This window comes from Balaenoptera physalus, assembly GCF_965194825.1.
Source record: "Balaenoptera physalus genome assembly, chromosome: 11".
Classification (NCBI taxonomy): domain Eukaryota; kingdom Metazoa; phylum Chordata; class Mammalia; order Artiodactyla; family Balaenopteridae; genus Balaenoptera; species Balaenoptera physalus.
Window position 1 is genome coordinate 80,125,942 of NC_138896.1, and position 12,036 is coordinate 80,137,977.

Consider the following 12,036-nt stretch of genomic DNA (forward strand, 5'->3'; position numbering starts at 1 on the left):
TCCCTCAGTCCAGCTTTAAGATAAGACTTAAGATGAGACCATAGTTCCAGCTGACACCTTGATTGCAGCCTTGTGAGGCAAAGGCCCTTAGCTAAGCTGTGCCTGAGTTCCTGACCATAGGAATGTTTACTGTTTTAAGCTACCAAGTTTTGGGGTAATTTGTTATACAGCAACAGATAGCTAATAGGTTCACAGCCTAATACCAGGTGCAAAATAACCACACAAAGCCCAGGAAGCCTCTGAGAGGAACACTCAGTGGACTCTGTGCCCTTAAGAAGCATGAAAGCAGCATATGTCTTGAGATCCCAGGCTGGGGGCAGCAGATGACCTTAACTCTACCAGGTCCCATGCCAACCAGCCACTGCCAAAGCCAGGCCTCCCATTGGTGTCTGACATCTTCTGACTTTTCCTTTTCAGGCTCTGGCTCTGTTCTATGGCCAAACACAAAAGAAAAAGAAATTTCAGCATTACAAGGGATGAAGTGATCATCAATTCATCTCCCTGGGGCAGATGTTCTGTTGCCACAGAGAAGAGGTGACCTTTGCTCACTCTGTGGATGTGACATGTGATTTCTTTTGGCTCCCCAGTCGGCCTGCAGGAGTCATGTCATAAGAAGCCAAGAGGCTGCAGTCTGGACAAATGGCTCTGGGCAAATTGGCAGCTGTGATGAAGGACAGGTCGTCCAGAGGTTGGTCATGCCAAGCTGGATAACTGTCAGAGTACAAATCACGACAGCAGGAAGATATGACGTCAGCCACCATAAAGCACGGAAACAGCCAGTAAGGCTTGCACCGTTGCTGTGGGGCAAGGGGGTGAGGCCTGAGAATGATAGCACAGGTGGGGTGAAGCCTGCATTAATTTTTAAACTTTTCTGGCCCTGGGGCATCACATACTGACAAGAAGGAAGCCATTTTCCACGTCCTCGGCTGGCTGCTGTCCTGTGAGTAGTAGGAAGACTTGTGAAGGAGGGAGAGGCACTGTGTACCTTCCTGTAGTGTTTTCAAGGGCACCTGCATTTCAACAGGGGACGCTTAGGGCCAGGAAGAAATTAAGATTGAAGGGAAATGAGCTGCAAAAGTTGTTCTTGATTCATCAGCGTCTCTCCTCTTGGTTCCAGAAATCATCACCACTCAGAGTTGCCCATGAATCAGCTGGGGAAAATTGGGGGATCAGTTAGGAACTGTGCGCTCGTAAAGAAACCTGATCACGGTGCTTAACTCAATAAAATTGAGGTTCTGAACCTTTTTCGAACCATAACCTCCTTTGGAAGTCAGGAGAATTCTGTGGAAGAATGTTTTTACATGCATAAAATAAATAAAATAAAATAAAATAGACTGTGAAGGAAACCAATTAATTGAAATAGTTATCAAATATTTTTAAAACTCCAAAGTTGGGATACAGTAATATACGTGCTTTTCAAACTAATTCATTAAATAACTAGATCAAGCAGTGAGTCTAATAACAAACCAGCAGAATTTCAAAATAGTGATAACTGTAAGTGATAAATCAAGATAAAGGCAATAACTGCAATGCTGAATGAAAACAACTGGGATTTCTAGGGACAAAGTCTACAGGTGTTGCTGATACTACACCAGTCTGTTGCCCACATTCATAATGGAAGGGAATGCTTAATCTCAGTTTGAGGTTTGTAAAAATGATATAGCACTTCCCCTTCTCAAGTTCATAAAACCCTGAATTCTTTCCAAGGATGGTTTGGGATCTGTAAACCCAGAAAAAGAGGCTTATTCTTCTCAAGCCGTAATATGTTCTGGAGGTTGTGGTCCAGGGCTGGTGCAGCTCAAGGAAGAATCAAGCGCTCTGATATCCTCAGCATGTGACTTTCACCCTCATGGCTGCAAAATGGCTGTGGCATCTCCAGGCATTGCTTCTGCATTTCAGTTAGGAAGAAGAGGGAATAAGAAGAGAAAAAAAGGTGTGTGCCAGCTGAGTCTGTCCCTTGTTATCAGGAAAACAACAGTTTTCCTGGAAGCCCCACTCTCTTTGCTTCAGTTGACACCTCATTAGCCAGAATTTGTCATCTACAGCGACTTGGGAATCTGGGGAGGGAGTATTCTAACACTGCTGCTCAAACCAGAGCGTTGTTAGTAAGATGAAGGGGAGGAGGTTATTGGGTAGAACAACCAATGTTGGCTATGACTGATGTCTGACTTAATAAGTTTTCTTCTCATAGCTTCTCATTTCCACCATCCCCATTTGGATTAGTTATAGAGGAATTCAAGGTTGGCCTCATTCATTTAGTTATTAATTCGTATGTTCATTCACTACTTAACTGAAGGCCAATTTTGTGCCTGGTCTTGTTAGGCACTGGATCAACTGTGTTGAACAAAACAAAACAAAACCGCCAAGTGGGGGAGAGATGATAAGAAATGTAGCGAGATTACAAAATTCACTAATGCTACACCCAGATGGGGAAGGAAATACCACTTCTTTATTTCCTGTAACCCACCTGATCTTCCCCATAACCTCCTTCTACTGGGGAGGAATGAACCTTAAAGGAGCCACTTAATAATATCTCAGGCTCTTATGGTTTCAATGGTCTCTTTTCAGTTTAAGTATGCAGTTTGTTCAAATTTCATCTGCCCCTGACAAGATTCCCAATTGGTTCCCACCAGCTGGAAGGTGGAAACAGCAGGGCCCCACCATATGACTGAAATGGTACTCCTGACGCCTCCTGACCTTCTGGTCTGTACCCTGTGTCCACTCTTGTACATCTAGCGCCTCGGCATTGGGACAGATCAGCCTGAGAGCTGATCCCACCCAGAGCGGTGAATGTGAAGTGGGCAAGCCCCCTGCCCCAGGGGCACTGCCACCTGCCATGACACATCCTCATTTTGAGGCCTTGGCCCGGAGGAGAAGCCCCACCCTGACCGCTCTGTCTGCTCCCTTTGTCCCCCTCAATTGTCTGCACGGAAGGGGTGGGTACTCTACTTCTTTTCTGTCACATCCCCAGTCCTTCCTAGCCTGGCAATGTGGGAACACTCTGGTCCCATCCCCGGCCTGGTCTTGGTATGCTAAGGAAGATCGTGTTAATTAGAAATATTGGTCTCTACCACCTGCAAAGCCAAGCCAGTAGGCTCAGATGAGTTTTAGCATTCTCAGCAAGATGATGATACTGAAAGCCAGGATCTCAGGAGCAGGATTTAGATGTGTACGTGTATGTACGAGTGGGTGTGCATTGGCAAGAGGAAGTGGGAATGGGGATTAAAAGACATTGCTTTGCTATTTATGGTATATCATCCCTATTACTCAAGGAAATAATGTTTAGAAACTGTGACTCTTTTTATGGGTGTGCTGGTACACCTGGTACAATTGCTTCTAATACAAATTCAATTAATTGATAAACAAGGAGGTAGGGCAATGTTCTGATGAATTTTCTGGTTAAACAAGGATTAACTTGACTTCCTTTCTCTTCCATAATTGTATTGAAGAATCCTTAAAAAATGTTTGAGTGCCCTCCCTTTCCCTGTTCCCTCTCCCTTTGTTGACAGTTGCTAGTGGGAACTCTGAAGTCACCAGCCTGTGGATGGAGAGATGAGGTTGGAAACCGGGCTAAGGGCAGCTGCTCCCAGCCCTTCTCGGGAAAGCTGCTTTTTTGACTCTTTTCCTGATGCAAACTAATTTTGCCATGTGCCCCTTTATCCTGAGTTAGATAAAATTATGTTCCCAGTGAGTGGAGTTCTAGTGACTCCATGTCCTACTTACACTGTCAATTCCGTGCAGGTAGGGACAGCATGTATCTCGTGCACCAGATTCAGGGTCTATTTGGCACATAGTAGATGCTTCCTCATATTATTTAAATGAATGAATGAATGAAAAGTATAATCTGTGTTACCAAATAGTTCACCCTGCAGGCATGGAAGATCTTGTGCTCTGCCCAGATCTTCAGCTGCAATCCTTCAGGTGTCTTTGTTTCAATAGCTCTGTTTGATAAAACGGAATCTCACCTGATTGGGGCTGGGCTGAAGAACCAGTTTCCATCCGACTCTCTTTCCCCCATTACATTCATGGTTTGGGAGCTCGCATCTCCCCAGAAGAGCTGGAACCCAGGGCTTGGCTTCTCTCTCCCCAAGAACCAGATCAGGCTTCTCTGTGTTATTTCTATTGGGTATGAGACTGTGAAGCACAGTGGTTAGGACCATGGGCTCTGGAGCCAGATAGAGTCCATGTCCCAGTAGAGACCACCGGGCACTCTCCCCCTCCATCACTACCTGCAAGCCACTCTGGCCTTCCCCCTGCCCTTGAGCATGCTAAGTGCAGTCCTGTCTCTAGGGCTGTACACCAGCTGTTTCCTCTACCTGGAAACCTTTCCCCAGAGATGCCCCCTCCTCAGCATTCAAATCTCTGGTCGTATGTCTCCTCAGAGGGGCTTTCCTGACCTTCCTCTCAAGTGGAAGCCCCCTTCCCTGGGAGTTCCTCTCTAGCTGGTTCTCTTCCAGTACATTTCCCCCTGTGCTGTGGTCCATGTGTTTATGTGGATGCTCCCCTAGGATGCAAACATCCTGAGGACAGGGGCTCTGACTTTCTTGTTCTCTGTTGACACCCCAGTGCTCAGAACAGGGCCTGGTACACAACCGGCATTCAAAACCTACTTGTTGAAATGAATGGAGAAATGAATAAAGCTGTTTAAGCTCTTCCAGCCTCAGTTGCCTCATCTATCAAATGACTATAAAAGTAACTTAGAGGGTTGTCATGAAGATTAATTGAGCTCACGTGTGAAGGTGATGGTCTTGATATGAGTTCTTGATACGAGATGGTGAATTTGAAGACTTCATTGGCCACCTAAAACTTTCTGGGCTCCAAGAGTCAGTAAGATAACTCCACACCTTATCAACAGCTCTGACTTTTAGCTCTGTGGTGTGCAGAGGCCGAAGAAACATTCCTGAAAACAATGAAATGGCTTAAAGACAGTGCTGTCACTTGCACATTGTTATTTCAAGCTGGTGCTTTGAGGGGTTTGGAAACAATCTACTGGAAGGCATTGCTCCAGCTAGGCATTACAGCACAGACTATAATTTCACTGTAAATGTCTTTTCTCTTTAAGCAGAGGGTCATTAAGTTTAACAATGTCAAAGTGCTTTCCGTGTTACATACAACTTAATTAGTGCACACAGTTATATTAAACAGCCCACTTGCACCGAGAAACATATTTATACTTCTTTTTCCTTGGCTTATACTGATTCATCCCACAACACATCATAAATGTAAATTGCAAAGGACTAATTATTTGCTCCTAAAGAAAGGAGGAACTTGAGACCTGCTTGGCTGGGAGGGAGGACTGGGGCGGGGTGTGTGTGGTGGGGAGAAGGGCTTCGTGGAAATCTCATTTCCTCAAGAAACCTTTCCCAGATTCTAGGCTAGGTTGAGTACCCTACTTTTCTCTCCAGGAGCCCTTTTCTTTCAACACATGCATCCCGTAGGCTTGTGTATTGTCTGTCTCCCCGTCTAGATGTGAGTTCCAAGATGGCAGATGTGGGACTGTCTCAGTAACTACTGTATTCCTACCCCTCACACAGTGTCAGGTGGATCTGAGATGCTCAATAACCATATAAATCTATTCCAACAAATGTTTATTAAGCACCTTCTTTGGGCCAGGAATTCTGTGATTGTGTGTGTGTTGGGGGAGGGGATGGTTACAGTGGTCATCAAAAACAGAGTTACTGACCTCATTTACATTCAAGATGAGGAGATAGATACTAAATATTAAAACAAAATTGAAGCCGTGATAAGGTACTTAGGGCGATGAGTGTCTATTCTGGGAGTCTGACCTAGTCGGGGAGCTCAGGGAGGTTTTCACAAAGAAGTGATGTTTAAGCTGAGATCTGAAGGATGTGTGAGCATTAACGTGCGGAAGAGGGGAGGGAGCAAGCAGGCGCAAAGGCCCTGGGGCAGAGGAACCCAGACACAAGTACGAGAAACATCAGGCAGGTCAGGGTGGCTGGAGAGAGAGGGGTCATGTGACTCAGATGAGTGTTGGGGTGGGGGTGGGACTATATCACATAAACTTTAATAGCCAAGACACACACAGTACTTGTTGATTGAATGAAGGGATTTTTTCCTTGGGACCGTGATTAATTTCTAAATTCTTTTCTTTCAGAGAACCAGGGCAGGAGTCCCAAGTGGAGACCGCCATGCTCTGGTCATGTGGTGGCTGATGGCATTTTTCTAAGATTGCGGCAACAATAGCTCCCATCCCTCCTGCTCTTCTGCAGTGTGACCTTGCCACAGCTCCCTTGAACCTGGGCTGGCCTGACCTGTAACCAACAGAATACAGTGGGAGAGGAGCCATGTGACTTGTGAGACTAGCTCAGAAAAGATCGTGCGGCTTTCATCCAGGTCTCGTGGAGCATTTGCTTTCTGGATGTTCCCTCTTGGGAAGGCCCAAGCCATGTGGAGAGGTCACACGTAGATGCTCTGGTCAATAGTCCCACTTGAAGCCCAGCCCTCAAGTCACCCCATGTGGGGCACCAGACATGTGCAGCCTCCAGATGATTCCAGTCACAGATTTCTGGTCACCTCCACCCTTTTGAGCCTTTCTACCCGAGGCCCTAGACGTTGTGAAGCTCAGTGAAGCTATCCAGCTGACCCATCTGAATTTCTGACCCACGGACTCCGTGAGCATAGTACCCTGGCTGTGGTTTTACACCACGTAGGGTTGGGGTAGCTTGGTATGCAGCAGTAGGGAAACAGAACATATGTCCAGGGAGACATGATAGGCAATTTTGCCAAGGGCAGTGGGGTGGCAGCTATAGCTCCCTGGACACCTAAGGTCAGACTGGAACTCAGAGGTTCTGCTCAGAGGACTCTAATTCTGCTTTGTGATGGGGCAGACGACCTGAGAGATATCATCTCCAACTCAAAAGCCCACCCCTCCCATTTCAGGCAGGGCCAAGGCAGCAGGGGACATTGAGTAAACAGGCCACTCTCTCAGAGCTCTTTCCTACCTTTCTCCAGGTGTGAAAGTCACACACTGGCTGTGACTGTCTGCCCGAGTCCTGATTTAATTGTTTGTTTGGGATCAGTTGTTTTTGAAAGATCCTCCAGCTGATGCACACTGCTGGTATTTTGCCAAGAGAGATAAACAGTCTCAGTTGGTACTGCAGTTGGATTCAGTGTTAGCAAAATACGGCAGCTGCCTCCCAGGAGGGCCCTGGAAATACCGGGGTGGTCTGATTTCAACTCACCTTTCGAATCTCTACTGGGTCAAGTTTGGTGAGGTGCAGCTGCCACGTTTGTTGTCACGTTCGTCACCATGTAATCAGGCGTCTAAACCCTCAAACCGTTGCGCTCCCTAAAACACATGCTGGTGAGAGACTCTTCTTGATCACCTCAAACACTAGTGATTGTTCTTTTCAACTGAAATATGGAAACAAAACCCAATGCTAAGCAAATGTTCGCTTTTGTGGTCTTTAAAAATGTTATGAATTAAATTGAAAATCGAAATTACTTAGCACAATAATAAATGTTTACTGAGTGTTGTTATTTTGCACATCAGGTGGTAAAGCTGTAACTGTGAAGAAATTGCTTATAGTAAGATTTCTCTCCATTTAATGCTGTAGTGGCAGATGGGTTAATAAATATGCAACACTTTGTACCTACATTTGCAATTTTAGAGAGGTAAAGGCTTTCCCCCTCTCTTTCACACATACAAAATGCACAATCATCCAATATTATACTTTTTAATGGAAAAACTTAACTCATGGAATGGAAATAGCTTTCTGCTTTCAACAGTTTTGCTAGTTTAGCAACAGTTATCATGTGAAAGAACACATAAGCTGGTACGCAGGTTCTCTCTTCACAAGAACATTTTCCTTCTTTTTTGGAAACTGTTCTGACTTTGAATTGGGGGAGCATTCTTGCACCTAAATTGGTGATTAAAGCAGGTATTGATAAGTAGCAATTTATTCTATGGTCCTGTTTGCTTGATAGGATGTGAGCCATGGTAAGGATTGGACTGTGGTGACAGGCAGGTCTCTGCCCCCCATTAGCTGGGTGACCTTGGGCAGATCCCATTCTGTCTCTGGTCCTCAGTTTTTGCATTTGCCAAGTGGGGTGTAAGCGGTATTTTCCCCTTAGGGTTAGCGTGAGGGTTAAATAATGCAAGTAATGCCTGGTCTGTGGTATTCTCAATGACTGTTCGTTTTCATTATGGTTAAGGTGGCGGAGTGGGGTAGACTTTAATGAGAATCCCTTTTTATGAGAAGGGACGGCTACAGCCAAAAGAAATGCTGGTGACATCTAACGGGAGAGACAGGCTCCGAAGTACCATTTTTGTTGTTGTTCTGGGGTAGCTAATGTGGATATAGGGCAGACAGTCACTCACTGGGCTTGGGGAAGTAGCACAGCTACAAACTCTTTGGTGCAGGAGGCTGTGGTTTAATCCCTTTGAGAGGAGGTGCTCCCTGATGTGGAGAGGACTGGGGGGTTGTCAGGGTGGTCTGTGGGGGTCAGGAAGCTCTTCCTCTTCTCCAAGGGGGTCTGCTCAGGTCTGGGAGCTCCCCTAAACCTCATTTGTTGGCCTGCAGGTGGTGAGAATAGTAACTAAAAGCCTGGGAGCAGCAATGGATGGGATCTGGAGATCAACCCCAGCAAGCAGCCAACTGAGCTGGTTTGTGGAGCCTGCAAGCCGTGTTCAGGGAGTCCCAGGAAGAGCTAGGCCACATTTTGATGGGGTGAGAGGACCAGAGGTTCTGCTATTGTTATCCTGGAGGGGACTACAGAACTATTAAACATCTACATTATCTTATTATCAATGACAATTATGCCAGTTGTAGTTTGGAAGGTTCTAGCACTCTTAGAAGTCCAAATAATTGCTTTAAAGTCACCACTTTCAGACTAAAACATAGTTATCTATATTTTTATCATAGACACAAAGAGAGACTTTTCTTTCTGCAATGTCCTCAACTTCTTTTATTCATCAGGAGGGCAGATCAATGAAAGTTCCTTAGCTGATTTTGAGAGTTAGGGAGGGAGTCACTGATTAGGGGTTTGGGTTGGGATCTGAGGATTTCAATACCATTTTAGCCTCAGGATTCACTGAGGAAGGCACATGACATCTTCAGAAGAATAACTGTATAAGGTAAATAACTGGAATTTCTCCAGAGATGAGATTCTTGGTTCCAACAGTGTCTCAGTGAGAACCAGGTTATGATATGCTGCAGAAACAACCCTCAACTCTAAGCTCAAAACAATGAAGGCTTATTTCTTGCCCTCACTTCATGTTCATAGTCTCTCAAGGACCCAGGCTGACAGAACGATGCAGATCTCCATGCTAGGAAAGCAAGAAAAATGCCTAGTGGGAAAGTGACCCATCACTTCCACTCGCAACTCATCAATCAGAAGAGATGATTTGGTGCCCCCTAACCCCAGGGGGACGGGAAGTGCAGCCCTTCCATTCTGGGCGGCAAAGAGCTGGAAATACTGGTGAGCTGCATTAGTGACAAACACAGTCCACCCTTCCGCTCAACAAATGTTTGGTCCATACTCCAACCTGCAGGCAAAATACACTCACCCTCTCCCCACGGAAGACACTCCCCAAGTCTCATCCTATCATGGTGTCCAGCTTAAACAGCAGGATCCTGGGATAATGGGCATGGTCTCTACCTCAGGTCTGAATTGGCTTCTGTTAATCCAGAGATCTATGAATTTAAAAGTTTGATACAACACCCAGAATACAGTGGTGGAAGAGGGACAGAATAGCTGCAACGATGGTGGAGCAGCTGCTAGCCCGTGGCAATTCTGAATGCTGCTGGCAGACGGTAGAGGGCCGGCCCCTGTCCTGGGAGTGGGCGGTATTCCTTGACTAGGTCTGGATTCTGCTGCTCCCCAGTCCATTTGGCTCCCTCCTCTGGGAGGTTTTCCTTTACCTTTAATTTCCTTGGCCACCTCTGAAGTAAGCATTGGAGGACATGTCTCCTTGGGGGCCAAACAGCTTTCTCAGCCTGCTTCCTGCCTGAGGAAGATTGGAGGTCAGAGAGCGGTGTTAAATCTTCAACAGTCATAAACGTTTTTATTCCACACTCGTGCTTTCTCTGGCTATACAACCCTCTTAAAAACTTAATTGGCTTCTTACCTATTTGATTCTGATCAGCTTCATGTGCCCATAGGTACATTCACAGTTCTTTTGAAGACATGCTGCTCTTGACTGGAACCTACTGGGCTTGTGTTTCCCACGGCCATTTTATTCTCCTCATTCCAGGATTCAGGCTGATGGAGAAACCAGCACCTTGAATGTTGCAGTTGCCAGAAAGAGGGAAGAAGCAAGTGGCAAAGTATGCCAGCTCTAATCTCCCACCTAGAAGTGACACACATCACTTCTGCTCACATTTTATTGGCTAAAGCAAATCTTGCAGCCATACTTCACTTCCAGTGGGCAGCAGAGGGCAGGCAGCAGAATGCAGCGTACAGAGAGAGCTGGAATATTTGTGAATAGCACTAGTGACCACATCAAGTTATTGCAACTTGATGAGCATGTAGCTGCATAATCAGAACGTAAGAAGTGAGATTAAATGGTAAAAGCCACTGATTATTCTGGTAAGTAGGCTAAGTTCAAAGTAGCATGTTTATGAAACATATAAAGAATATTAGGTATCTGTCTTGAAGGTTTTGCATGGGTTAGGTCAAGGTTATGCTGCCCTCATAATAAAGTCAGAAACTGTTCCTTTTTATTTCTTGGAAGAGTATATACAAGATTAATATTCTTTCTTCCTTTTAAATATTTGGAAGAAGTTACCAGTGAAGCCAAATGGGCTTGGAAGAGGGCCCTCACCAGACACTGAATCTACCAATATCTTGATCTTGGAATTCCAGCTTCTAGAACTGTGAGAAATAAATGTTTGTTTAAGCCACCCGGTCTATGGTATTCAGTTATAGCAGCCCAAATTGACTTTTTTTTTTTTTTTCTGGGGGCTTTTCAGTTGTTCCCAGTGAGAGTATTGGTCTATAACAAATTAGTTCCAACTATTATTAGAAGTTGAAATTCGTTAAAAGGTTTTGAGCAGATGAGTGACCTGATATGTTATGTTTTTAAGGGCTCACTCTGGCTGCCGTGTTGGAAATAGATTGGTGGTGGTTGCCGGGGCGATGCGGGAAGCGGGCAGAGTAGTGAGTAGGCTACTGCAATGAGACCATGAGACAGGACAGTGGTACTGGTCCAGGGTGACAATGGTGAGCGTGGTGAGAAGCAGTCAGATTCTGAATATATTGACGGTAAAGTCTGTAGGATTTCCTGACAGTCTCAAAGTGGAGTGTGAGAGAAAGGGGAAGAATCAAGGTTCCTTCCAAGTTTTCTGGTCTCAGTAACCAGAAGGACGGATTTGCCATCGCTTGAGAGAGGGGAGGCTATGGCTGGAGAAAAATTATGAATGGAGCTGGTCTGATGAATTTGAATGTTTACATTTGAACAATCAACTCTTTTAAACTTCCCAAATGACAAATGCAATGTAATTGAGGTATTCATAAAATAGAGTTTATTTTTTAAAAAGTAATTCATCATACACCGCAAGTGAGGTGGCTCAGTAATGCGAGTTTATTTTTTTTTTTTAATTTATTTATTTAAATTTATTTATTTCTGGCTGCGTTGGGTCTTTGCTGCTGTGCATGGGCTTTCTCTAGTTGCAGCGAGCGGGGGCTACTCTTCGTGGCGGTGCACGGGCTTCTCACTGCAGTGGCTTCTCTTGTTGCGGAGCATGGGCTCTAGGCGTGCGGGCTCAGTAGTTGTGGCACGTGGGCTCAGTAGTTGTGGTGCACGGGCTTAGTTGCTCCACGACATGTGAGATCTTCCTGGACCAGGGCTCGAACCTGTGTCCCCTGCATTGGCAGGCAGATTCGTAGCCACTGCGCCACCAGGGAAGCCCAGGAGTTCATTTTGAAGATGAAGGAGGACCATTTTCTCTGCTGGAGGCTGTGGAGTGTCCCCAAGAGGGTGTGTCTGATCCTACTTGGAGATAATGTGAATGACTTTGTGATCATGAGGCTCAGCTCAAATGGCTCTTCTGCTTCTTCCATGACAGGCTCTGA

At 45.5% G+C, this 12,036-nt stretch overlaps 1 protein-coding gene and 1 long non-coding RNA gene across 14 annotated transcripts in view; one reads left to right on the top strand and one right to left on the bottom strand.

Annotated features, from left to right (window-relative positions):
• Positions 1-12,036, top strand: part of LOC309637552 — a 398,176-nt gene that overhangs the window by 219,195 nt on the left and 166,945 nt on the right. The gene's annotated exons all lie outside the window — the stretch shown is intronic.
• Positions 1-12,036, bottom strand: part of CFAP20DC (CFAP20 domain containing) — a 303,119-nt gene that overhangs the window by 3,263 nt on the left and 287,820 nt on the right. For 9 of the 13 annotated variants that reach the window (XM_082412155.1, XM_082412151.1, XM_082412159.1 and 6 more), the window contains one exon: positions 6,727-12,032. The exons of 1 other annotated variant lie outside the window; for it this stretch is intronic. In XM_082412155.1, coding sequence (XP_082268281.1) covers positions 11,749-12,032 — 284 coding nt within the window. In that variant the 3' untranslated portion in view covers positions 6,727-11,748. Of the gene's footprint in view, positions 1-2,371; positions 4,901-6,726; positions 12,033-12,036 lie in introns of those variants that run through there. 3 more of the 13 variants (XR_014250542.1, XR_014250543.1, XR_014250544.1) reach the window with 3 other exon arrangements.